General features: G+C 39.0%; 3 protein-coding genes across 4 annotated transcripts in view; 2 read left to right on the top strand and 1 right to left on the bottom strand.

Moving 5' to 3' along the window:
- ABCD3 (ATP binding cassette subfamily D member 3) overlaps positions 1–27,700 on the top strand; it is a 93,163-nt gene that overhangs the window by 6,052 nt on the left and 59,411 nt on the right. Inside the window, exons 1-2 of one of the 2 annotated variants that reach the window (XM_059688768.1) lie at positions 17,338–17,354; positions 26,953–27,089. Coding sequence is in view for 1 of the 2 variants with exons in the window: in XM_059688767.1 (XP_059544750.1) it covers positions 17,318–17,354 (37 nt within the window). In the remaining variant the exon portion in view is untranslated. Of the gene's footprint in view, positions 1–17,317; positions 17,355–26,952; positions 27,090–27,700 lie in introns of those variants that run through there. The other variant, XM_059688767.1, reaches the window with a different exon arrangement.
- On the bottom strand, positions 8,862–10,230 carry LOC132230779 (ribosome maturation protein SBDS-like). Its single transcript, XM_059688770.1, has one exon. It carries the CDS (start codon positions 10,140–10,142, stop codon positions 9,390–9,392), a length of 753 nt encoding a protein of 250 aa, XP_059544753.1. The 5' UTR covers positions 10,143–10,230; the 3' UTR covers positions 8,862–9,389.
- LOC132230778 (piggyBac transposable element-derived protein 4-like) lies at positions 17,375–23,797 on the top strand. Its single transcript, XM_059688769.1, has 2 exons — positions 17,375–17,709; positions 17,989–23,797. Exon 2 carries the CDS (start codon positions 21,606–21,608, stop codon positions 22,797–22,799), a length of 1,194 nt encoding a protein of 397 aa, XP_059544752.1. The 5' UTR covers positions 17,375–17,709; positions 17,989–21,605; the 3' UTR covers positions 22,800–23,797.

The following is a 27,700-nucleotide window of genomic DNA, read 5'->3' as shown; positions in this document are numbered from 1 at the left end:
GCTTGTGTTTCTCCTAGACATGCCTAATTCACTTCACTTCTGCTCTATTTTAGACCCCATTTATATCTTATCTCTTGAGCCTGTCTTTTTGGAATCTGCCTTCATTCCTTTGCAGTGGTTCTCAACCTTCCTAATGCCGCAACCCGTTAATACAGTTCCTCATGTTATGGTGACCCCAACCATAAAATTATTTTTGTTGCTACTTCATAACTGTAATTTTGCTACTGTTATGAATCGTAATGTAAATATCTGATATGCAGGATGTATAGGCGACCCCTGTGACAGGGCTGTTCAACCCCCAAAGGGGTCGCGACTCACAGGTTGAGAGCTGCTGCTTTAAAGCATCAGCCACAAAGCAGGTATTTGTAGTAGAGTTTTATTGAAAATTCGGGAGTGGTGGCAGGGATTTTATCAGCATAATGAACAGCTTAAAAATGCAGACATTCTTTTATTTACAAGTTCTTCAGACATTCCCACTGTTGGAAATTTGTTCACTATTTTCCCCTAAACCTCAGCCTTGTGGCCTGTTGCTGGGTCTTTTCTGTACTTCTTGGATGTTCTCCTATCTCTGGTTTCTCCCCCTTGTACTTTTCTCCTCACTAACCTCCCTAACAACTTTCCTGAATACGTTCATCTTGAGATCTTTCAAATCAAGCTCTGGAAGGGGCTGGTTTCACCTTTCTCAGTTTCACAGGCCCACTGAATGTTTTGCAAATATAGAATAGGCCAACTGAGGGGTTGTAGCTGCCTGAGACACTTAGGATGAACTGAGAGTAGGTCTTACAGGGGGAGGCCCTGGCCCTAGTTGGATCCTCAGAATAAAAAGGAGAAGCTTAAGCAGCCATAGGTGAAGCAGGCCTTAAAGGATTTGTCAGGGAAAGCAGCGGTATACAGAAACCAGCTAATGGCAGGTGTGGTCCAGATGCAGACTTCTCAAACTGTGTTGCTGTGTGTGATGGGGGAAGTAGGTATAGACTGTTTAATTAATCACACTTCTCAGTTTTGGGCACATTAGCATCATTGGCCAGGCATTTTTGTTTCAAGCTTTTGTGCTTGCTGTTCCCCTGCCTGGAATGCTCTTCGCCTAGATATCCACACTGCTTACTCTGTCCCTCTTTTCAATCTTTTATTAGACATCTCACAGCGAGACCTTCCATTGCCACTCAGTTTAAAATAGCATCCTCCACACATGTACTCTTCCCACTTGCCTGGCTTTACTTTTCTCCTTAGCACTTCTCACTACCAAATGTGCCCATGAACATTTCTCTACAGAAGCCTTTTGAATTGACAGACTCATTTACTTTTATAACTGGGTAGTATTTAAGTTACATTTTTGTGACATGGTTTCAGGCCTCTGTATTTTTTCAGTTGCTGCTTCCTGAATATGATACTCTTTATTTCTCCACCCCTGAAAGACAGGTGACAAACATAGTTCATTATTCTAAGTGTAGTCTGACGCAGAGTGGGACCTGCTTTGTAGATCCTAAGCTTTTGTTAGAATAGGTGAGGTTACATTCATTTTTATGACAAATAATATTCTTCACTCATATTTAACTTACACAATTGTTTTCCCTTCCTTTCCCCTCTTCAATTTATTTATTTATTTTTTTAAAACTTAGGTACAGGTATTTATACTTCTCTTTGTTTGGGCAAATCACTTCCTTCCTCTAATTTTTTATTTTTTTTAAATGTATTTTATTGATTTTCTACAGAGAGAAAGGGAGAGGGATAGTTAGAAACATTGATGAGAGAGAGAAACATCGATCAGCTGCCTCCTGCACACTCCCCACTGGGTATGGGCCCGCAACCAAGGTACATGCCCTTGGCCGGAATCGAACCTGGGACCCTTCATTCCGCAGGCCAACGCTCTATCCACTGAGCCAAACCGGTTAGGGCTCCTCTAATTTTTTTTTAAAAAAATCCGGCTTACTTAATTAGTACTATTCCTTCTCTCTCTTTTCCCAATAAATTAAGTATAGAACAGAGTTTTTACACCACTATAACTTGTCTATTAATTGACACCCTCTGGGTATTATATTGGTTCTCAGCTTTAACAACTGCCTTGCACCTTTTCACACGTTTCATTTTGCTAATGACCTAGCACTCTGACCATAGGGCAAGGCATCTGATCCATATTGGGCCAATCAGAATCCTCCTTTGGGATATTTCTGCTGGAGTCAGTCAGTGGGGAAGGAAGGAACTTCCCCCCTGACCCTCACCCCCTAAGTTACGGAGCCGTGAAGATGAGACCCTAGAGCTGAATGTGGCATTGATCTCTTTTACCTGGAAAAGGTAGAGAATCCCTGATTGGTCCAACATCAAGTGCTTGGTAGCATAATAAACTAAGTTAACCGATTTTCATGATTTCCTTCAGAGAAGAGGAAGAGTTTGATCTGACATGACTTTGGTGAGCTCATTTTTGCTCCTAGAATTTACCATTTTCTAAGTACCTATGCCATGCTATCAATTTAGATAAATAAGTTGTAATTTTTTTCTTGGATTAACATCAAACTAATCCAAGACCTGATGAATAAAATATAAGCTGTTGCAATAAAGTATAAGCTGGAATTATGAAGAAGAAAGACAGGCTCTTTGTAATTTTCTTTAGAATTATATATACCAAATTAAGTTTAATGTAAACTGGGTACTGTATTTCTCTATTGTTTTTTTAAAATTAATTTTATGGAATATTAAAGTTGTTTAAAAATGGCATTTGTAGTCATTTCTACAAAAAATTTAGGCATCAGGCCTTTGTTTAAGAACATAGCTTTCATTATAAAAATTATTTTTATAAGGAAATCACTTTGGTTTTAGGCATCTCTGTCAAGAACATAGCCTTCCATAATATAGGATAAGGTGCTTTGGATAACTGATGTTTGTGCTTTAGTGGGATTATTTTTTTTTTATTAAGATAACTTGAAGCCTTATTAGGTAAACTAGTGAGTATGCTTAAAGGTGGTTTTTTGAAACATGCATTTGTTATCTCTTGCTAGATTTAGCAGTCCTGAATTAATGCAATTAAATTAATAAACTAGAACATTGAAAATAAAGGTCATCAAAGCACAATCAGTTATTTTGATATCTGAATAGATATAGCAATCTCACATATTACTATAATGGTACCATAATACTACCCATAAACATAGATTGTGTGATTTACTCTATGCTTAAGAAGTTATCTGTTGCCATTGAAAATAAATATGCTATCTGGAATGAGGCAATATCTTTTGGTAAATAATAATTTAGTCATTTAATCAGGATGTTGTGTCTATATGTCACTGTTTAAAACATTTGTATACTTTCATTAACCTATGAAGTAAGCAGCATGACATGCTATTTCCTCAGAAGGAAAAAATATGGTCCTGTAAGGTTATCTTACTTTAGTGAGAAGGACTAAAATTTTTATAAAAATTTATCTTTAATGTTAAAGTATTACAGATGTCCCCCTTTCCCCCCCACTGTTGACCCCCTCCACTCTGCTCCCGCTCCCTCCGCAGGCCTTCCCCACACTGTTGGTTTGCCCATGGACTATGCATGTATGCATATAAATTCTTTGGTTAATCTCTTCCTACCTCCCCCTCCACCCCCAACTCCCCCTTCTCTCTGAAATATGTCAGTCTGTTGCATGTCTCAATGTCTCTGGGCCTATTTTGTTCATCAGTTTATTTTGTTCATTAGATTCTACATATAAGTGAGATCATGTGATACTTGTCTTGCTTAGTATAATACTCTCCAGGTCCCTCCATGCTGTCCAAAAGGTTAGAGTTCCTTCTTTTATACTGCTGCATAGTCTTCCTTGATGTAAATGTACCACAGTTTTTTAATCCATTCATCTACTTATGGGCATTTGAACAGACATATAGATCAATGGATCAGAACAGAGAACCTAGAATTCGACAAGCCATTGTACTTAATCAATATTTGACAGTGGAGGCAAGGACATACAATAAAACAGTCTGTTCAATAAACAGTGTTGGGAAAATTGGACTGATATATGCAAAAAAAATAAATAAAATAAAACGAAACAAGACCACCAACTTACACCATATACAAGAATAAACGCAAAATGGATAAAATACTTAAATGTAAGTCATAGAAGAAAATATAGGCAGGAAAATATCAGGCATCTGATGTAGCAGAATTTTCACAGATACATCACCTAGGGCAGGAGAAACAAAGGAAAAAAATAAACAAATGGAACTATAGCAAATGAAAAAGCTTCTCCACAGCAAAAGAAATCAGCATCAAGCTGAAAAGGGAACCCACTGCATGGGAGAACATATTTGCCAATGATGCATCTGATAATTGGTTAATTTCCAAAATATGTAAGGTACCATACAACTCAATAAAATGAAGACAAATAACCCAATTAAAAAATGGACAGAGGTCCTAACCCGTTTGGATAGAGCATCAGCCTGTGGACTCAAGGGTCCCAGGTTCGATTCTGGTCAAGGGCATGTACCTTGGTTGCGGGCACATCCCCAGTAGGGAGTGTGCAGGAGGCAGCTGATCGATGTTTCTCACCGATGTTTCTAACTCTCTATCCCTCTCCCTTTCTCTCTGTAAAAAAACAATAAAATATATTAAAAAAAAATGGACAGAGGACCTAAATAGACACTTCTCCAAAGAGGACATACAAATAGCCAATGGACATATGAAAAAATGCTCAATGTCACTAATTATCAGAGATGCAAATTAAAATGACAATGAGGTAACGCCTCAGTATGACTAGACCTGGGTGGTAGGAAAAAAAATCTGGGAGGGAGCACTGAATTGGGAATGTTTAATTCTTCAGATTGTTACATGGGGAAAGTTTCATATTTGCTAAGGGGTAAAAGGCATCCTAGATAGGGAAAACAGCATGAGCAAAGTCATGGAATTGCTGGAGTTAAGATTTGAGAAGAAGAGGCTGCAAGGACAGGAAGCTGAAGACAATACTATTAACCACTTATTGAGCACTTACTATATTTTCAGCATTGTTCTAATAGTTAACATTTATTCCTCACAACAGTTTTTTGAGATAGTTATTTTATTATTTTTATTTTACCAGTGAGGAATCAGAGAGGTAAAAATGGTACCTGATTCTAAGATTTTTAAGCTTGAAATAGCCACGTGGGAGGTAAAAGTCAGAATAAAGCATTTTTATCCAATGGACTTATATTCAAAAGAACAATCAAGAATTATTCTGGGGTTTAAAAAGTCTTACATTAAATTCAAAATGAAGTTAACTGTTAAAATTTTACTGTAGTAAATTAATATTAAAATATATAGTCATGGTATAATATTCTTAAGATTTTTAGACCTTTTCATTGTATATCATACCACAAATACAGGAAACTGCATAAAATGCATATAATTTAATAACTTTTTAAACAACAACAAACAAACAAAATAAATATCCTTTGTAAATACTCTCCAGGTCAAGAAATAAATCCTTGTCATCTACCCTAGAAGCCTTCCACATACCCCTTCCCAGTCATAGCCCCTTCCCTCTCCCCTAACTAGTTACTGCTTTCCTGACTTCTATAGTAATTGCATCTTGGTAGTGTTTTATAATTTTATTACCCAAATGTGCATTCTTAAAACACTGTAATTTAGTTGTGCCTGTTTTTTGTTTGTTTGAAGTCTTAATCTTCACGGTCCAATGCCATCTCTCCTTACCACTTTCTACATTTTATTGAAGCAACCAGGTTTTTGACTGCTACAGATTAAATAATCTGGGTTATGCTATTTGTATGATTTTAGTCATTCTCTGTATTTCCTGTAAATTGGTAGTTGAATCTAAAAACTTGACCAAGTTCAGATTTTTTTGTTTGTTTTTGGACAAGAATGTATCCTACGTGTTGATGTGGTCTAACCTCCATCAGAAGGTATATATGATTATTTATTCTTTGTGAGTTTAGCAGCCATTGATGTTTGATACCTAGAGCAATGAATTTATTAGGGATTACAGAATGGAGATATTTAAATTCTGTTATTTATTCATTTATAAGATGGAATGCTTCCATAAAAAGAAACTTTTCTTCATCTACTATTTGGTTACCCAGTGGTACAGTTTAGTTAGGAAAGGCAGGGCAGACATTTGCTTCTTTACCAGTTTTTAAAGTAATACGTTAGTTTCCTGTTATCCTCTGGCGGTGACCAATGAGTTCTTTTTAAGAGTCATTATAAACCTATTGATTTATTCTAAGTAAATAAATATTTAATGCTCACTGTTAGGGTCACCGAAGGAGGAACACATGAAGCTAAAGGGGGTAAAGAATTATGCATTTATTAGGTCATCTGGAAAACCAGATGGGTTGAGCCCCAAAATGGCACCAGGCCCCAAAGACGGGGAGTCAGAGGTTTTTTTGTTTTTAAATATATTTCTTTATTGATTTAAGAGAGGAAGGGAGAGGGAGAGAGAGCTAGAAACATCAGTGAGAGAGAATCATTGATTGGCTGCCTCCTGCACGCCCCCCCACTGGGGATGGAGCCCGAAACCTGGGCATGCGCCCTTGGCCGGAATCGAACCTGGGACCCTTCAGTCCGCAGGCTGATGCTCTATCCACTGAGCCAGACCGGCTAGGGCGGGGAGTCGGAGGTTTTTAAAGGACTTTAGGCGGGCTTTTTCTGGGTGGAGAATTCTCTGTGCAGGTCCAAGTTCTGGGAAACTCTGGAGGGGAGAGGTAATTGTCTTAGCAAGTGGGATGTGGTCTAAGTAAGTCGAATGTCCATTGTGAAGTGGCTTAAAGGTCAGTTCCCAGGGGTGGGGGTATCAATTCAATTATTTGATCAGACCTAACACTCACTACTTTATAAATGCATTGGAGGAACCCTATTTTAAGACAGTGACTCATAAACAAAATATGAAAAGCACCTCAGTTATCAACATTTGCATTGGTATTACTTCTTTATAAATTTTAGAATCAGCATGTTGAGGTTTTGATGTGGATTGCTTCTAATCTGTAGATCAATTTCTAATATTGCTTATATTGCCCTCTCATTTTTTATTTTGATTAGTTTTGCCATGAGTTTGTAAAATGTGTTAATTTTTTTTCAAAATTCCAGCTTTTAGTTTTGCTTTACCTCTGTTGAGTGTCTACTTTTATTATTTGCTTTTATTTGTATTCTTTTATTCTTTATGCTTTCTTCATTTAATTTTTTTGTTTTTTCTGATCTGTGATAAATTACAAATTTTCAGCCTTCTTTCCCAATGTATGCATTAAAGACTATGAAGTTCTTGCTAAGCACTGCTTTGGTTGCATTCCACAGGTTTTTTGATATGTATACTATATCGTTTTGCAAACATACAATTTGATATGTATGTGATTCTAAAGTACATTTTTATTTCTTTGACACGACTTTTCACAAATAACTCCAAGATTTAGTGGCATAAAACAGCTATTTCCCCCCTCAATTCTATGGGTGGCTGGGCAGTTTCTCTGCTGTTTTTTGTCTGGGTTCACTTGTGAGGCTGCATTGGATTAGCTGCTCTGGAAGGTTCATACCTGGCAGTTTGTGCTGGCTGGTGACTGGGGTCCCTTGGTTCTTATCTAAGTGACTTTTTATCATCAAGCAGGCTTGACCAGTCCCTCACATGGTAGTCTCAGGCCAGCATTCTAAGAGGTGAAGGTGAAAGCAGAAACACTTTCACTACATTCTGTTGCAGAGGTTCTCAACCTGTGGGTCGTGACCCCTTTGGTGGTCGAACGACCCTTTCACAGAGGTCGCCTAAGACCATCCTTCATATCAGATATTTACATTACGATTCATAACAGTAGCAACGAAAATAATTTTATGGTTGGGTCACAACATGAGGAACTGTATTTAAAGGGCCAAAAGGTTGATAACCACTGTATATTGATTAGAACAAGTTGCAAGCCTGGCCCAAATTCTAGGATGGGGAAATAGATCCTTTCTTTTTAGGAGGAACACAAGGAATTTGTCTCGGTATTTAATCTACTACAATTTCCAAAAGTTTGGAAATTTTTTTTGTTGTGATGATGGACTAGACTTGATTATGTTCTGGACATTTTTTGTAAAATTACTTACAGGAATAATTTTGCGGCTTATAGTAAACATACCTTCAGTATAGGAGGAAAGTGTTTCTAAAGGTTCCTGGAAGCCATATTAGCCAGGATACAACTTAAACCAAGTTCCTAAAGAGCACATTCTAAAATTTTTAGTATAGTATCTTAATAAACAGATGCAAGACTCACATTTCAGATTTCATATTTTTGTTTTTCAAAGGAGTTATATCATTGTATGTCTACATCATTGTCATGTTAATGCCTTTGAAATCAACATGTCTACTCTTGAACTTCAAATCTAAATATATTCAAAATTGTTTTCTGGCCCTTAAAATTTATCTTACTGAGACTTGAAATTTAACACTTTTACAAATGAGTTTATTGTAGAAAAGCATTATTTCTTTTAATGCTTCTTCTACTGTTATTCTTTTTTAAAATTATTATTAATTGATGTTAGAGAAAGGAAGGGAGAGAAAAACATCCTTAGGTTGCATTACACATGCACCCCGAACGGGGATCGAACCTGCAACCTTTTTGTGTACAGGACGATACTCCAACCAACTGAGCCACAATGGCCAGGGCTACTGTTATTCTTTATTAAGGTTAATGGAATCACTGTCTTCTGTTCACTCATGGTGCATATTATGAGATCTTAGGAAAATGATCTGTGTCTTTCAGGGCATCAGTTTGGAGCTAAAGGTTTCTATACCTCCTCTACCTTTACATAGTTTTTTTGTTTTTTTTTTAGTAACAATAAAGAGTGGCTTTATTGATTTCATAATTTTGACTATATTAACATATATTATAAACTTTAAGAATTAGAAATAAATGACTTTTTAAAACCAGGAATAATTTATGTTATGGCAGCATGTTTAATGAAATTTGTGTTGCACAGTCATATTTTTCAGCTGATTAGGAAGCTATTATCCAAGCTGTATATTAGGCCAAGATATAGTTACCCCTATACATGCATTTCATTAAGTAGAAGTAAGCACTGTTTTCTTTTTCAGCAAATACTCCCTTTTGATTATACAGACATATCCTTCCGAAATTACTCTTACTATAATGTACAAAACTTAACTTTTTATTCACAAGAGCTGCCTCAAATAACTTTCACCTTGGAAAGCTACAATGGCACGAGACAGCAAAATGCTTCTCTGGACTTCTGTGTCTTTAATTTTTCATTTTCCCCTAAAATCCCAATTTACAGACAAAACTAAATTAACCACAATTATAATTTAGCAAAGTCTTTTTTGTTTAACACAAAGGCAGAAAACAAACTAATTTGAGCAAGTATTTGGCAGACCACAGAAAGAAAACAGGACAGTGGGAAATGAAAACGTTTTAGTGTTTCAAAGCAGAAGAGACTGATGAATGTCATTCAAATTTCTCATCTCCTTCTTCCACATCTTTCAGATTGAGCACTTCCAAAGAACCTTTGCCTTTTGTCTCCTTTTGTATTAGGTCATCAATTTCTCTGAAGCAGCCTGGGTCAATTAGACACACAATTTCTAATTGTTGATTGTAGTCCTCACTTTCTATAACCTTGATCAGTGGCTTGAGTTTTTCTTTCAGCTTTTTCCCTTCATTCACTGGAAGAAAGAACCGAAGTCTCATGTGAGCACGTTCTATCTTCATTTTCTCCTTTAACTGCTTTATCACTTCCAAAGCCTGCTGTTTTGTACTCTTGTTGGTGTTGACTGAATAGTGGATGTCCTTCATTGCTCTCTCCATAAGGATTACAGTGTATGGTCTCTTTGTTTCAGGGTTCACACATTTGTCAGCTACAATAGTTGCAATGTCCCTAAACATTTGCGCCAGCTGTGTGTGCCGTTCTTTATCTGATACTTGAACCTCCCCTTTAGTCAAAATCTGCTTACAGATTTCAGTCTGGTCATCTGTTCCAAATGCACTGATGAGATCTTCCTTCTTTGCAACCTGACCTTTAGAGACATTTACAAACACCAAGTGGGTCTGCAGAACTTCATCAAGGTCCTTTTCCATGCTGCTCCGCCAGCCGACGACTTTGTTTTTGTAGCAGGCGATTTCGAAACGCTTCCCGGCGCGCTTCATGCGTGCCATGGCCACATTGGTTAGGCGGATCTGGTTGGTGGGGGTGAAGATCGACATCGTGGCTGCTCATAGACCTTGGGTCCAACGACCACGGCGGACCTGCGCCGGCCTGAGAGCCACCTGCATCGCAGTAACGACCAGGCGGCGCGCGGGACTGTACCCTACATAGTTTTTTAAGTCTCTGCTCCTCTTCTCCTCTCATTTCCATTTTCAATTAGTGCCCAGCTCTTATCTATTTCCTCACCTGTATTTCTAGCAGTTTTCCTACATTTTCCTTTCCATCCCCATAGCCAGTGCCTTTGTGTAGGTCTTCATCTCTGGGCCCTGATTGACCTCGGCTGTGTACACTCTACCAGTGATGGCGAACCTCTGACAAGCGAACTCATTTTTTTGGTTGATTTTTCTTTGTTAAATGGCATTTAAATATATAAAATAAATACCATACATCTTTGTTTTACTATGGTTGCAAATATCAAAAAATTTCTATATGTGACACGGCACCAGAGTTAAGTTAGGGTTTTTCAAAATGTTGACACGCGGAGCTCAAAAGGTTCACCATCACTGCTCTAGGCCAACTCCATCATAACTATGATACCATCTTTTACACATGCCCTAATGAATCTCCAAATCTCTAGCTCCCTCTTCTTTCCTGAGCTTCTGACTTAAAAATTTGTGTGTGTATGTGTGTTTTTAAAAATAAGTTATCAGTACTTGGGCCTACTAAAACCATTTGAAACTGGATGTCTTTGTTTGAATTTACCTTTCCATCCCAAATCTGTTTTTCCAACTTCTTATACTGAACATGGGCCCTAACTCATTGAAGGTTTCTTTAGGGCCTGGAGACAATAGATCTAAAAATGAATTCTCTAGGGTCCTAAAGTTTTTGGAGAATTTTCTAATTTTGTGTTTTCACTTTGCTGATAGATAGCTCAGCTGATTAGAGAGAGTGTCCTCTGGATATGCCAAGGTTGCAGGTTCAATCTCTAGTCAGATCGCATAGAAGCAGCAACCAATGAATGCATAAATAAGTGGAACAACAAATTGATGTTTCTCTCCCCCCACCCACCTTCCCTCTCTCTCTACAATCAAATAAAATTTAAAAATATGTAAATAAATTAGTATGAGCACATTCTGGTTCATGTAACTGATTACCATACTATTGAAAATGTTTGTGCCTATATTTGCATATGAATTGTTGCTAAGTGATCATCCAAAGACCCACATGCATGGTAAACGAATCTGCTGCATTAATATCTGCCTTAGGTTGAAGTGTAGTAATTTAAAATTAAGAAAATCCGTCTTTGACTTTTGTACTCATACTGAATTATTTTGCCATTAAATTTTTTTTGTAGTGATAATTACAGGTAAAAAGTGTTTTTATAGAATTTCTAAGAAACTGAAATTTTATAAGTAAGCTTTTATTTGATAGGAAAATGAGACAACAATAGAGTAATGCACCATTTTAATTGTCACAGACTAATAAAAAAATATATAGAATTTACATGTAGATTATGAGAAGGCCTTATAAGATGTCATGGTACACTCTGATGGGGTATTTCATGCAAGCCTGAAAAGAGAAAATTGGTGGGAGATTTGACTAATCCTGTGGCCCAATTGTGTGTGTGTGTGTGTGTGTGTGTGTGTGTGTCTGTCTGTCTGTGTCTGTGTCTGTGTCTGTGTGTGTGTGAGATTTCAGAGAAGAGAGGGAGAGAGAGATAGAAATATCAACATGAGAGAGAATCATTGATTGGCTGCCTCCTGCATGCCCCCTACTGGGGATCGAGCCCACAGCCTGGGCGCGTGCCCTTGACCGGAATTGAACCCGGGACCCTTCAGTCCGCAAGCCGACACACTATCCACTGAGCCAAACCAGCTAGGGTGCAAATACTTATTTTTGTGAGCAGTTGCATTACACAGAACCCTATTTGTCTCTCTACATATCAACTTGTAGCATTTATTAAATAGTAGTAAGTGCTATGAATTTTCATTGAATATTTTAATTTTTAGAATTTTGTTTTGGGATATTCTAATAAATTAATTATTCCATCAACATTAATAAAGCAGTGATTTAAAACCAGTTCATTGTTTATTAAAGAAAAATAATGAAGATTATAAAATAATCTTGGACATCAACTGGAACAAATAATACATAAATAATTCTTTCTACTCTTTTACCCCAGCATTGGTGATTAGTTGTAGCAGTGTTATCTCACCTATTACTTTAAATGAATGTTGATTCCATTTTTATTGGCTTTATAATTTTTGCCTGTTTTAAATGATAAATTTTATTTTTTGGTGTAGAATAGCTATAAAAAAAGTTAATGTCTTAATTTTATACTTATACATACTTAAGAAAGCACCACTTTAATATAAGGCAATGCTAGGGTCTGTAGGATTTTTTTTTTCCCTCAGAAGAGGTTTATACATTACCCTGTGTCTAGAAGACACTGTTTAGATAAATGAACTAAATAAGAGAAGCTTTAGGGTTAGAATTATTGTTATAGTTAGTTAAATTTTTATTTAAAGTTTTCAGAATTGTGTTCTTTTTTACTTAGTCTGAAAGCTCTAAAAAATTCTGTATTTTAATCCTTTACAGTTTTTCCTCCTAGTCTCATAGTTCCATCCATCTTTAGGGGAAGTTCCTGTTTATTAATTTTGCATGTTTTGTTGGCATTATTAAGGAACAGTAAACTTTATCTCCTTTTCCCTTACCCTTCCAACAATAAAGAACAAACAAAATACACTATTATGTTCTTAGGAAAAAGTGTCTACTGAGTTTTGGTCAAAATTTTTTATAGCTTTATTGAAGCATTATTAAGGTACAACAAACTGCTTATATTTAAAATCTATAACTTGAGTTTTGACATGTAAGCACTTATGTAACCATCACTATCTATATCTATATATATAAAAGCCTAACTGACTGTTAAGACTGAGCGACTGGAACAACCAGACAAGAGACCAGTAGCCATGACGCGCACTGACCCAGACCTTGCTGCTGGGGCCCTGACAGCCCCGAATCTGGTTCACCCACACCCCAGACCCAGACAGGACGGAGGAGGGAGCCCAATTCCTCATGGAATCGGCCGTTGGTTAGCGTGCTGCTGGTGCCAACCTCCCATGGTTCCTCCCCCCGGCTGGCTGAGAGATCCCACCCGTGCATGAATTTGTGCACCAGGCCTCTAGTAATTAAAAAAAAGAACATTTACAGTCACTTCAAAGATCCCTCATATCTCTTTGTGGTTAGTGCCCTCCCTCCCATCAGCCTGGAGTAAGCACTGATCTGCTTTCTGTACCACAATTAGTTTGGGCTGCTCTAGATTTTCATATAAGAGAAATCATACACTACATACTTTTTTGCCTAGCTAATTTTCGTCAGCATAATGATTTTGGGATTCATTCATGTGTACCAGTAAAATTGTTGAGTATGTTTTATGGCTATACCACAATTTTTTATTCCATTCACTCATTTGGATTAGTTCCAGGTTTTAGCTACTAATAATAAAGTTGCTATGAACATTCATGTAAAGTCTATGTATGAATATTTGCTTTCATTTCCCTTGAGCAAAATACTTAGTAGTGGAATGGCAGGGTTGTATAGAGGGGGTTAAACTTTTTAAGAAACTGCCACACTGTTTCCAATTTAATTGAACCATTTTATAGTCCCATCAGCTGTGGAAGGAGATTCCTGTTGGTTCACATCCTTAATAACACTTGTTATGATCTTAGCTATTCTAGCAGATATGCATAGTGGTTTCAATTTGCATTTTTCTAAGAACTAATTATTTTGAGCATGTTTCATGTGTTTATTTTCCATGCATACATTTTCTTTGGCAAAAATGTTTAAATACTTAAGTGAATTGTCTTCATATTCAACTATAAGAGTTTTTTAATGTATTCTGAATACAAGTTATTTCTTGGATATATAGTTTGCATATATTTTCTTCTAGTTGGTAGCTTGTCTTTTAACTTTCTACATAGTATCTTTTCATGAGCAAACTTTTAAAATTTTAATGAAGTCCAATTATGTTACCATTACTATGTGTATATTTTGAACACCTTTATTTTAATCTATTTAGCTGATAAATTGATCTTTTTTGTTAGGCAAAAGGAATACACAAAGGTAGAAGACATGCCTATCTGTTGTAGAGCCTTTTTAGTTTCATAGGATAAAAATCAAGAAAAGGAAAATACGGAATTTTTGTTAGACTTGAATCTGCCTATCAGTAGATCATGTTTCTGGAATTAAATTCTCTCCAGTCTTTAGCATAACATTTCAAGTGAAAACAATATAACCAATTAAATGGGATTCTAGTATACTGCTCTGATTTATCCTAGGGGATCTCTCTATGTTTATATAGCTAGTATCTTCAAAATTGAGAACATCTGTGGAAAACATTTAAAGAATTCCTTAGAAAGCAGATTTTTAGAAAACCTTATGAAAGAGGGCTCATAATTAACTGAGTATGCATGAGTGTGTGTGTGTGAATATATATATATATATATGTGTGTGTGTGTGTATATATATATATATATATAGCATTTCTGAAACAGTTTTGCAATCTCATAAAAATTTTAAAATAGATAATCCTGTAATACAGTTGAGATTAGAAATAATAAGCCTAAGCATTTTTAAAATATGAGCATCTACTCTTACTGAATTGTAGTTAAGTTTGGCTTTCTAGCCTTGTTCAGTGTGACCTGGTATTCTATTACTGAAAATGTTTATTCTGCAGATTCTTGGAGCTCAACTAGATGTTGAATAGAGGGCTGAGTAATATATGACTCCTGTAGTAGGTGTGGAGATATGCTACCCAGATTCCTCTTCCAGAAGGTCTAGTCCAGCTGTGATAAGTGCAGACCAGGTAACCCTTTCTGCCTCATTTTAGGATCTGCATTAGCTGTAGAGCCACCTTCCTAAGGTCATGACCTCCTTGGAGCAGCATGCATTTGTACACTGAGCAAGGAAGAGGTATAAAGACCTGATCATTTCAGCCAATCGCAGCTTCCCACCTGGTTAGGTGAAATTTTGTTGGGCCTGCATCACAGTTTAAATTCTGCCCAAACTTGCTTTCTTCATCTTCCTTTCACAGGTGTTGAGCCCCAATAAACATATTGTACCCCAAACACCACCTTATCTATATTGTCGAGAAGCCAATCTGCAATAGCTCCTGATCTCATAGAACTAATATACTGGGAGGAAATAGACATTAAACAAGAAATTTGTAATGTGATCATAGCATAGGGTGCTATGATAGTGTGTTATAAAAAGAACCTAAGCCTGGTCATGATATTGTTCAGGGTGGTGGCTTAGATCAGTAGTCAGATCTGGGTTAGTGCCAGACTAACTACTTTGAGTAGCATGAAACTTAGATATACTACTTCTTCCTTTCCAAGACAGTTTTTTCATTTGTAACATAGGAATGACACATAGTCTCTCATCCTGTAGGTAACTAACCTGGGATTGTTCACATGGCTGGGAAAAGGTTCCTAGCATCAAGAGAGAGTGTCCAATGCACAGACATTTTCAGACCTTGCTTGCGTCAATTTGCTAATGTCCCATAGCCAAAGCAGTTTACGTGGCCAAATCTTTTTTTTTAAATATACTTTGTTGATTTTTTACAGAGAGGAAGTGAGAGGGATAGAGAGTTAGAAACATCGCTGAGAGAGAAACATCGATCAGCTGCCTCCTGCACACCCCCCTCTGGGGATGTGCCCGCAATCAAGGTACATGCCCTTGACCGGAATCGAACCCGGGACCCTTGAGTCTGCAGGCCGATGCTCTATCCACTGAGCCAAACTGGTCAGGGCAACGTGGCCAAATCTTGATTCAAGGATGGAAAAATAGATTTCACCTCTCCATGGGAGAATTTGAAAAAACAAGTATATATGTGTATGTGCGTAAATTTACCAATATATATTATCTGGTAGTAGAAGTTAACATTTATTAAACACTTTCAATAAATGACTTATACTAATAAAAGGGTAATATGCTAATTAGACCAGATAGACCAGACGTCCTTCCTGACAAAGCCGGGGGTGTGACTGGCCTGCAAACTGCCCATGGCCCCTTGCCGGGCAGGCCCACCCCTCAGCGGGGACCCCCACCCCGATCTGGGGCCCCTTTCATGGCAGGCCAGCTGGACCTCACCCATGCACTAGGCCTCTATACTATACTAGAGGCCTGGGGCATGAAAAGTCATGCACTGGAGGGGGGGGGGGGTCCCTCAGTCCAGCCTGCCCCCTCTCACAGTCCAGGAGCCCTCAGTAGCAGGAGGTGACCCGGAATTCAGAGGAAGGTGACGCACCCATCATACCTATGCTGCTGCCACTGCCAGCAGCGCAAGCCTCAGCTGGCCCTGGTTACCTGAGCCTCGGGTGGCCATGAGTGGCTGGGCAGCTGCCATCCGAGGCTTGCCAGCGCCTCGGGCCCACCCTGGGTGGTGGGGAAGCCACAATCTGAGGCTTGCCAGCACCTTGGGCCCGCCCTGGGTGTCTGGGCAGCCGACATCCAAGGCTTGCCTGCGCCTCAGGCTGGCCTTAGATGGCTGGGGGGCTGAGGGAAGGACCGGCTGCATCTGCCGCGCGTCCCCCCCCCCCCCCCCCCCCGCTGGGTTGAAAGGACACTGGGGGATTCTGGCGGGGCTAAGGGGACTGGGTGCTGCCATCTTTGTGATGGCATGATGGTCAATTTGCATATTCCCTCTTTATTAGATAGGTTAATAAAAGGGTAATATGAAAATTGACCCTAATGGCAGAACGACCATTGGACCAGTCACTATGAGGCTCACTGACCACCTCTTGTTCCTTTCCCTGGCCAGCAGGCTCCTATCACCTGATGGCCACCTGTGACGGGAGCAGGGCTGGCCAGCGGGCAGGAACAGCCGACCTCTTGGTCCCTTCCCCCGGCCATCAGGCACAGATCACCTGATGGCAAACGGGGAACTGGGAGTGGGTGGCGGCGGGGGGCGGGGCTGGCTGTGGGTAGCTGGGGAAGATGGCCCTGATAGCAGGCCAGGCCTAGGAACTGTACCCGCTCATGAACTTCGTGCCCTGGGCCTCTAGTACTTAATAAGGTGCAGCTGTACTATTATACTTAATATAGTCTATGTATGATATGTGAAAGAAGAAACCTTTGGAGAATTTAGTACGTTCTTTTGATATCTTAAAACAAATTTTATGATGGGAATAGTTTGCAAATAAAGTGCTTTCTTTTTTTTTTTTTTCTGCAGTAAGAAAAATGGAAAACCACCATTACAGAAAAATGAGGTAAAATATTAAATCATCAACTCCTTGGAATTTTATGCATTTATTTGTTATGTAATTTTGAATTAAGATAAAAAGCATAGCATTTTTAGAATTGGAGAACTTAAATATCACCTGCAGTCTGCTACATATTATAGGAATTCTTCCTGAAATAGGAGTCCTTGATAGACTGGTATTTACTTGAATCTGTTCATTTGTTAGAGAGTACCTAGGAGGCAGACATAATTGTATTAGTTCTAGCTCATGATGAGATTAATCCCCCCCCCCCCCCCCCCCGGGCACTTAGTGATGGCCTATTTTGTCTTTTGCAGCAACATAGGACAAGTCTACTCTCTTTTCTCTGATAGGCCCTCATATTGTTTAAAGATACAGTGGGGCCTTGACTTATGAGTTTAATTTGTTCCGTGACGGAGCTCGTAACTCAAATTACTCGTATGTCAAATCAACAGTGAACGAGTGAGACACGTGATGCTGGGCTGATGTGGCGTTCACTGTGACGTTCGCTGTGCCAACTAGCGGTGGGGCATCTGAAGCTGGCTCGTAACCCGAATTTTAGCTCGCAACTCAAAGCAAAAAATCGGCCGAGAGACGGCTCGTATGTCGAAAAACTCGTTAGTCGGGACACTCGTAAGTCAAGGCCCCACTGTAGTTATATCCTTTGGGTCTTTTTTCCCCCCTATTCTAAGCAATCCTCATTTTTTTCAAGTGTCTCTGACATTGTTTCTGATCCTTTTTCAATTCTATATTCATTCCTCTGGACCTATACTAAGTCTTAGTTTCTCTAGACTTAGAATAGAATGTAGTTGAACAGACATGGTCCGACTAGCATGGAATATATCAGCACTATTATATCTCTTTATATGTATTGTTCAAAGTCAGCCAAAAATTGCTTTTATTTTTTTAACCATAACTGCTGTTTACATTCAGTGGAAAGTGAGTAGAAGGAACTAAATAATAAAGATGAGAGCAGAAATAAGTGAAACAGAGTCTAAAAAAACAATTCAAAAGATCACTGAAACCAAGAACTGGTTCTTTGAAAAGATAAACAAGATTGATAGACATTGAACCTGACTCATCAAGAAAAATAGAGGACCCAAATAAATAAAATCAGAAATGAAAATGGAGAAGTAAAAATTGACACCAAAGAAATACAAAGGATAGTAATAAAATGTTATGGACAACTATATGCCAACAAATTGGACAATCTGGGAGAACTGGGTAAATTCCTAGAAACACAATCTTCCAAAACTAAATCAGGAAGAATCAGAGAATCTGAATTTACAGATTACAACTAGTGAAATTGAAGCAGTAATAATAAAAAAAGAAAAAACTCCCAACAAACAAAAGTCGTGCACTGCATGGCTTCACAGGTGAATTTTACCAAACACTAAAAGAAGAACTAACATCTATCCTTCTCCAGCTATTCCAAAAAACAGAGGAGGGAAGACTCCCAATCTCATTTTATGAGGCCAGTATCATCCTAATTCCAAAACCAGATAAAGACACTACAAAGAAATACAGTTATAGGTCAGTGATGGTGAACCTATCACACGAGTGTCAGAGGTGACACGCGAACTCATTGTTTTGATTGATTTTTCTTTGTTAAGTGGCATTTAAATATATAAAATAAATATAAAAAATATAAGTCTTTATTTTACTATGGTTGCAAATATCAAAAAATTTCTATATGTGACACAGCACCAGAGTTAAGTTACGGTTTTTTTTCAAAATGCCGACACGCTGAGCTCAAAAGGTTCACCATCACTGTTATAGGTCAATATCCCTGATGAACATAGATGCTAAAGTCCTCAACAAAATATTAGGGAACTGGATCCAGCAATACATTAAAAAAAATCACACACCATGATTAAATGAGATTTATTCCGTGGATGTAAGGTTGATACAATATCTACAGAACAACACATATACCACATAAACAAAATGAAGGATAAAACCCACATGATCATAGCAATAGTTGCATAAAAATGCATTTGATAAAATCCAGAATCCATTTATGATAAAAACTCTCAGTAAAGTGAGAATAGAGGGAACATACCTCAAAGTAATAAAGGCTATATGACAAACCCACAACCAACAACATACTCAGTGGGCAAAATTTACAAGTTTATTATAACCTTCAGGTATCATTCTGATGAACTGGTCATTTGACACATTCTCAGCATCTGTATTTGTCAGTTGATGTCTTCATTTCTTTTTTTTTAATAACAGCTTTATTGAGATACAATTTATATGCCATAAAATTCATCCATGTAAATGTATAGTTCAGTAGTTTTAGTTGTGAGACCATCACCACTAATTTTAGAAAATGTTCCTCTCCCCCAAAAGAAATCCTGTACTCATTAGGAGTCATTCCTCATACTCTCCTGGGCCCTGACAGCTACTAATCTGTTGTTTCTACTGATTTGCCTATTTTGGACATTTCATAAAAATGTGGCTATTTGTGACTGGCTTCTTTCACTTAGCATGATGTTTTTAAGTTTCATCTGTGTTGTTGCATGTATCAGTACTTCATTCCTTTTTATTGATGAATAGTTCCATTGTGTAGACATACCATATTTTATCAGTTGAGGAAAATTTAGATTGTTTCCATTTTTGGCCTATGATTAATAATGCTACCATGAACATTCATATGCAAGTTTTTGTGTGGATATATGTTTTCATTTCTCTTGGGTATATACCTAGGAGTAGAATTGCTGGGTTGTATGGTAACTCAGTTAATTTATTTGAAATAAACATTAATTTTCCCTATAAGTGTCAGCTTATTTGGTTTATAATATTAGTTCGTCTGTATGATATCTATATTATACATATTACACTATGTACTGTTATATATATTACTAGAAGCCCAGTGCACAAAATTTGTGCAGGGGGGGGGGGGCGGTTAAGGTGCCCTCTCGCAATCCAGGACCGCTCTCTCCTAACCGCTTGCCTGCCTGCTCGCTCCTAACCTGCTTGTTCCTAACCGCTTGCTTGCCTGCCTGCCTGCTCAATGTGCATCATTTTGGTCATTACAGTTGTTCCATTGTAACGGTCGCTTAGGCTATTATATATGTAGATAATAAGTCCATTAATAAGTCCATCTATTAGTATAATTTTGAATGTAATTCTAGCATCTAGTCTATTAGGTAGCAGGTATTATCTACAGATTTAATTGGCCTTCTCTTTTGTTGTCAAAATTGCTAATAGAATTAACTAGGTAAGGACCAATGAGATTACTCTGTGACATCTCTTAATTTTTTTTTTTTATGGTTATGTTTTATTCAGCTGTAACTTTATTCAACTGTACCAAAACCTGGTCTTTATTTCTCCATTAAGGCCACAATAATTTTATAAGAAACACCAAATTCCTTGATTAATTTAGTAATCTTTCAACAAATATTGAGTCTCTTATATATGCCTGACATTGTTCTTGGGTCTGGGTGTATAGCAGTTATAAAAGTAGGTCCCTGTCCTTATGGAGTTTACATTGTATATGTCAGCTAAATACTAGTATAATATCCGCAAAAAGAAGAAAATTAGAAGAGTTTAACATGACTTATTCCTAGGAAACTCACACTGGCTTAGAGTGGTTAGTGTTTCTTAACACATTGCGTACCGCTCATGAGTTTTCTTGCGTTCCGCATGCCATCTGTTATAGACCTTAGATGTCAACACACTGTCTTGTCCACTGTGGGGCGCGGTTGCCTCGGACTAATGAAAGGACAGGGTCCTCTCACTGCCACGTGCAAGTCCTAGCTGGAGGGCAGGGCCCTCCCAGCACAATCATAGCCAACGGCTGTGATTGTAAGCTTGAACCTATGGTCCGAACACGTAGCCCCACATGCCTTGTGATAGAGTTTAGGTGCATGTAGTTGAGTAGGGTTGAGACTCATGAGAATGCTGTAAACAATGTGATCACACCCCTACGTTGCCTCATGGCATCTGCTATAAAATAAAGACACGGCTTCTGGGCGCTGGCGTTGTCTCCTCTTCAGGGAGCAGCGTCCCACCGAGACCCAGCTTTCATTCTCTTGTCTGTCTTTCCTTAATCCTTTCACCCCCCCCACTCATAGACACCCTTGGCCGTGCTGGCGCGGCACAGTCCACATCGAATGAAGCGATCTCATTGGTGGAAACCGTGCAGGTCAATCTACGAAAAGCTATATAATTGCACGAACCCATAAAGCATTGCAGTTACATTGTATTTTGGTCATTCGAATAGTCTTCATCTTCAAGTTTCTGGCGCTTTTAGAAATGCCCTCTCTCAGAAAAAGGAAGGAAACCAACGAAACTGATATACTTCTGGAAGTATTTAATGATAATTTATCAGATATTCCTAGTGAGATCGAAGATGCGGATGACTATTTTGACGATTCCGGAGACGATTCTACTGACAGTGAAATTATTAGACCTGAAAGGAAGCGCAAGGTGGCGGTGCTTTCAAGTGATTCCGACACTGATGAAGCTACTGATAATTGTTGGTCTGAAATTGACACACCACCAGGCTTACAAATATTTGCAGGTCATGCTGGGGTCACTACATTTCCGTCTCATTGTGACTCTGTACCCTCTGTGACCAATCTCTTTTTTGGTGATGGATTGTTGGAGATGTTGTGCAAAGAGTTGTCCAACTATCATGATCAAACCGCAAGGAAACGCAAAACACCATCTAGAACACTAAAGTGGTCTCCGGTTACACAGAAGGACATCAATAAATTCCTTGGCCTAATTATTCTGATGGGTCAAACAAGAAAAGATAGCTTGAAAGACTATTGGTCAACAGATCCTTTGATATGTACCCCTATATTTCCACAGACAATGAGTCGCCATAGATTTGAGCAAATATGGACATTCTGGCATTTCAATGATAACGCCAAAATGGACGGTTGCTCGGGGAGACTTTTCAAGATCCAACCTGTGCTGGATTATTTCCTGCATAAATTTCAAACAATATACAAACCAAAGCAACAGTTGTCTTTGGACGAGGGAATGATTCCATGGAGAGGACGTTTCAAATTTCGCACGTACAACCCAGCGAAAATAACAAAATACGGTTTACTTATTTGGATGGTGTGCGAGAGTGACACCGGCTATATCTGCAATATGGAAATATACACTGCTGAAGGAAGGAAATTGCAAGAAACTGTTTTTTCAGTCCTTGGACCCAATCTTGGCATATGGCACCATATTTACCAGGATAATTATTACAATGCTACATCTACTGCTGAATTGCTGCTACAGAACAAAACTAGAGTCTGTGGGACTATTAGGGAGAGTAGAGGTTTACCGCCAAATTTGAAAATGAAAACATCAAGAATGAAGAAAGGTGACATAATATTTTCCAGAAAAGGCGATAGTCTTCTCCTAGCATGGAAAGACAAGCGGGCTGTCCGAATGATATCAACGATCCATGACACTTCTGTCTTGACAACAGGAAAAAAAAAATAGAAAAATGGGAGAGAATATTGTAAAACCTACCTGCATCAAGGAATACAAGGCCCACATGGAAGGCGTTGACCGTGCGGATCAATTCCTTTCGTGTTGTTCCATTCTAAGGAAAACGATGAAATGGACAAAAAAAGTAGTGCTGTACCTTATAAACTGTGGACTTTTCAATTCATTTCGAGTGTATAACGTCCTCAATCCACAAGCAAAAATGAAGTATAAACAGTTTCTGCTATCGGTGGCGAGAGACTAGATAACGGATGACAATATGAAGGCTCTCTGGAACCAGAGACAAATCTGTCCAGCCCTTCCCCTGGGGGTGCAAGGAGAGCACCTTGTAAAGATCCACCCAAAAGGTTGTCAGGTGATATGAAGCAGCATGAACCTACGTGTATTCCAGTGAGTGGAAAGAAAAAATTTCCTACGAGAGCCTGCAGAGTTTGTGCCGCCCATGGAAAAAGGAGCGAATCTAGATACTTATGTAAATTTTGTTTGGTCCCTCTTCATAGAGGAAAATGTTTTACGCAATACCATACGTTAAGTACTAGGAACTTTAATTGTTTAATTGTTTTTGTAAATAAAAATGTTATAATTATTGAAAAACAACACCTAAAGTGCATTATGATCTGTAGTTATGATGATTTAAATAACGTGCAGTTTGCCCAAAAACGTCCGGTCCCTGGCGTATGTCTTCGAGATTTCTGTGCGGTACGCAATGTGTTAAAATATTCCCAAATCCTCCATATTAATATCTTTTCTCTGAATATCCTGGAGATTGACATCAAAATTTCTCTTCTTTAGTTTCCATCATCTTTTCCGCAGGCTTTGAAAAATGGTTCAAGATGTGTTTATCTTTAGTGGTCTGGCATATCTCCATCTTCATAATCTCATATATCTAAGGTATAATCAAACCATAGCTGATTTATATCAAATATTAGTTATTTATATCTACTATCTACATATTATATCTGCAAGTTCTAGGACATCATTGAAACTAGTTAGTACAGTTAAATTCACTCACTTGCTTTTTTTTTTTTTAAATATATTTTATTGATTTTTTACAGAGAGGAAGGGAGAGAGACAGAGAGTTAGAAACATCGATGAGAGAGAAACATCGACCAGCTGCCTCCTGCACATCTCCCACTGGGGATATGCCCGCAACCCAGGCACATGCCCCTGACTGGAATCGAACCCGGGACCCTTCAGTCCGCAGGCCGACGCTCTATCCACCGAGCCAAACCGGTTTCGGCTTGTACTATGTTTTTATCATATACAGTGGGGGCCTTGACTTATGAGTTTAATTCGTTCTGAGACCAAGCTTGGTAAGGAGCTCGTTAACTCAAATTACTCTGTCAACTCAATGCAAAAAATCAGCCGAGAGACAGCTGGTATCTCAAAAAACTTGTTAGTCAGGACACTCTTAAGTCAAGGCCCCACTGTACTTATTTGCTGATCATACTGTGTGAGCAAGATAAATTTAGATTAATAGGTTTGCAAAAAAAGGATGTAAGATATTGTGCACACTGATACCACACTTGTAAAATTTATTGAGGAAGTGCACACACATGCACATTATACACATCTATATATATATAAAGAGGTAATATGTTAATTGGTCCTAACGGTGTCACAGTAACGACCAATTTGCATATTGACAGACCAGCAGGAGGCTGCTTGTGCAGCAGGGGATGGGTGGCTGGAGCCAAGTTCCTGGGGGTCTGAAGAGAGTGCCTGACAGGAGCTCGGACTGCAAAGAAGGAAGAGGAAGCGGCCATGGGGAGCTCTTCCAATCCCCCTGCATGGACACCCTACTGCAGCCCCCGCATCCCCAGGGGGACGGGGAGGCTGACCGGATGGGGAGAAGACCCAGCCTTGAGGGTAGCGGCAGCCCACATCTCTGACTCCCAATCTCTTTGCCTGCCACCCCCGCCAGGGGCCGCCCACAACAATAGCACGCTGGCGACCACCCGTCAGCACCCCCGAGGCACCTGGGGCCTGCGGCCTGCTGCTGCTGGGCCCCCTCTGCTGGGGCCGGGCATGCCTCTCCTCCCTAAAACTCCAGACTTGGGTGGAGGCAGGCCTGAGTGGCCCCCCAGGGTCAGACCCTTTCCCCCCCTTCCCCGGCAGCAGCAGCAGAAGTGTGCTGAACCTCACTGGGGACGTGGCTAAACCCACCCTCCTAGCCCACCTGGCTCTGCCTTGGCACGGCCCCCCCCCCCCCCCCCGCCCGTTCCAGGAGATTGGAGTCCTGACTTGAGCAGGCACAGCTGTGAAACAGCCACGTACAATTTAAAGAATGGTGCCAAGCGGGAGGTTTGACATTTACTCCCGCTTCGGCCTCGCTGCCCCCCTAACGCCCCGCCCCCCTGCCAGCGCCTCCAGGGACGACCACTGCTACAGGGCTGCTGGCCAGAGCCCGCCCCTCCAAGGCCTGTGGAACCCTCTGCAAAGCTTCCATAGCTACAGTCTCAGGAAACTCTAATCAGCACCTGCTACCTGCGAGGGTACCCATGGGTTTAAAAATAACAATCCCTTCCTGTTTAGACATCACTTACTTGATGAAACATTTCTAGGTTTATTAGCTCAGAACCTCCTCATGACAACCCAGTGAGGTGGGCGGAGAAGAGGTTACAATTCCCATGGTATATGCATATGTATTCATAGATGAAGCTCAGAGAGGAAAAGTGTCAAGCCCAGTGGTTCCCAAGGTGCAGCACATGCCCCACAGGAGGGCAATTTGATTTTAAATGGGGGCAATTCGAGAATGAGTTAACAGTGAATTTTTTGCATTTCTTATGGTTCTAGGGGTCCTCATCTACAGAGTATCCTACATAATAAAAGGCTAATATGCAAATGACCGAATGGTGGAATGACCAGTCAGTATGATGTGCGCTGACCACCAGGGGGCAGACACTCAACGCAGGAGCTGCTTCCTGGTGGTCAGTGTGCTCCCACAGGGGGAAGCCAGGCTCACAGCTGGCGAGCGCAGCAGCAGTGGTGGGAGCCTCTCCTGCCTCCGTGGCAATGCTAAGATGTCCAACTGACGGCTTAGGCCCACTAAGCCGTCAGTCAGCCATCCCCCCAGGGCTCCTGGACTGGGAGAGGGTGCAGGCCAGGCTGAGGGAAACATCCCCCCGCCCCAGTGCATGAAATTTGTGCACCAGGCCTCTAGTATATACTAAAATGAAATCTGGTATATATGCTAAATATTAAGGTGATATCTCTAAATGGTAGGTGTAAGCCTCTTATTTTTGCTAATCAGAATTTTCTATTTTTTTTTTTTTTAGTGAATATGTTACTTATGAGGGAAAGCAATTTAAAAGAGATTTTTTTTTAATTGAAATTTGTTATAATCTGGTAGGATGGGGTGGATTGAAACAATTTTCATAAGACATAAGATTTAAGAAGGAGAAAAAGAATGAATTCAGTTAGAAAATAGTATATAGAGATAATTGATTTGATTTTAAAATACCTTTTTATTTAAATTTGTTGTAATTTACATAATGTAAATTCAAAACACATTAAGGTAAACAGTGTGCTGGGATTGGCGTTTAGCATTCCCATACATATTTTTATACTTTTGAAGTATAGGTATCTATAGCTCCATGAACAATATAGGTAAAATTATTTTGCATTTTGAAACATTTTATAAATTGAGTCATTGTATGTATTATGCTTACACTCTGGTCAGCACTGTATGGCCTTTTATTTTATTTGCTATTTCAAACATCTATCTTTTTTAGTCAGTTTTAGTTCATCTCTCTTTTCCAAGTTATTGACACATAAATAGGAACTTCTCAGCGCCCTTGTTGCCTCCTGAATATTAGGTACATTTTTTTCTGGTTATATTAATACTTCAACTTCTTAACTGGTCTTTATCTAATGGCTTGTGTGCTTTTTCTATAATTTATATGTTAAATTTATAGCAACAAAGTGGTTTTTGTATTTTTAAGAAATTACTGGGAAATTTAGAAGTGGGGAAAGTCAATTATAAATTTAAAATGCATGCTTACTGTTTATAAAATGTAATATTTCTGTAGGTATTCTCATTTAGAATGGTTTCAAGGTTCAAGAATGGTAGAGCATCTCTATTTCTTGAGCTCTTCTGAGCCAGTCCTCCAGTCCAGGTGGTGTTTTTTGTTTTTGTTTTTTGCAGAAAATCCTGTGAGGACTTTAAGAAGTATATAGTTCTCTTCATGGATTGAAATGTAATCAAGGCAGGCTTTCAGACAGCTTAAGCAATAGGAGCAGTGACAACAGGAACAGAAAAAAAGAGGAGGAATTGTATACCAGGTAGCTGTGTTTTGTTTTTGTTTTAATGCTTCAATGTTACTATCTTAGAACTTTTTTTAAACCTTCCTCATTGTTTGCCCTAGATATTTACTTATTTATTTATTTATGTAATTTTTGTGAACCCATGTAGAAGTAGGTAGTGCTCTGTTTAAGTCAGAAGATGGCCATTTCTCTTTGGAATTACTCTATTTCACTTCAAGTTAGCAATGGAAAACTGGTTATTGATGGGATGAGGTGAGGTAGGGAGGCAGTGACAGGAGAAAAAATTTGAAAGTAGAAGTTCTAACTATTTTTTTTAAGGTAATTGGTGTGTATTGCCTTTTCCTTGTTCTTTTCAGTTTGGTGGAGTAAAAGGGAAGATTTAGGTTGAAGTTGTGAGATTGCCTGGAAAAGAATAGGCTAGCTAAGTAAATAGAGTAGGGCTTTTTGTCTATTTTATTTTGCTGTGTCTGTATCATTTAGAACAGTGCCTTGGGCTGAGTAAATATTGAATCAATGATTGCATGTATGTGTAAGTGAAGTAGACTGGGCGTGTAACTCAGGAGGATGAGATTTGCAGCCTTCAGTAAGCTTTGAAAGACCTGAACTCTATTCCAACAATTGTAGGATTG

Source organism: Myotis daubentonii, chromosome 3, assembly GCF_963259705.1.
Source record: "Myotis daubentonii chromosome 3, mMyoDau2.1, whole genome shotgun sequence".
Lineage (NCBI taxonomy): Eukaryota > Metazoa > Chordata > Mammalia > Chiroptera > Vespertilionidae > Myotis > Myotis daubentonii.
The sequence above is the reverse complement of the archived record's forward strand: the minus strand, read 5'-3'. Positions and strand labels throughout refer to the sequence as shown.

Coding starts and splice junctions, on each gene's coding strand:
- LOC132230779 (XM_059688770.1), bottom strand. CDS start 10,142: ATGTCGATCTTCACCCCCACCAACCAGATCCGCCTAACCAATGTGGCC.
- LOC132230778 (XM_059688769.1), top strand. CDS start 21,606: ATGCCCTCTCTCAGAAAAAGGAAGGAAACCAACGAAACTGATATACTT.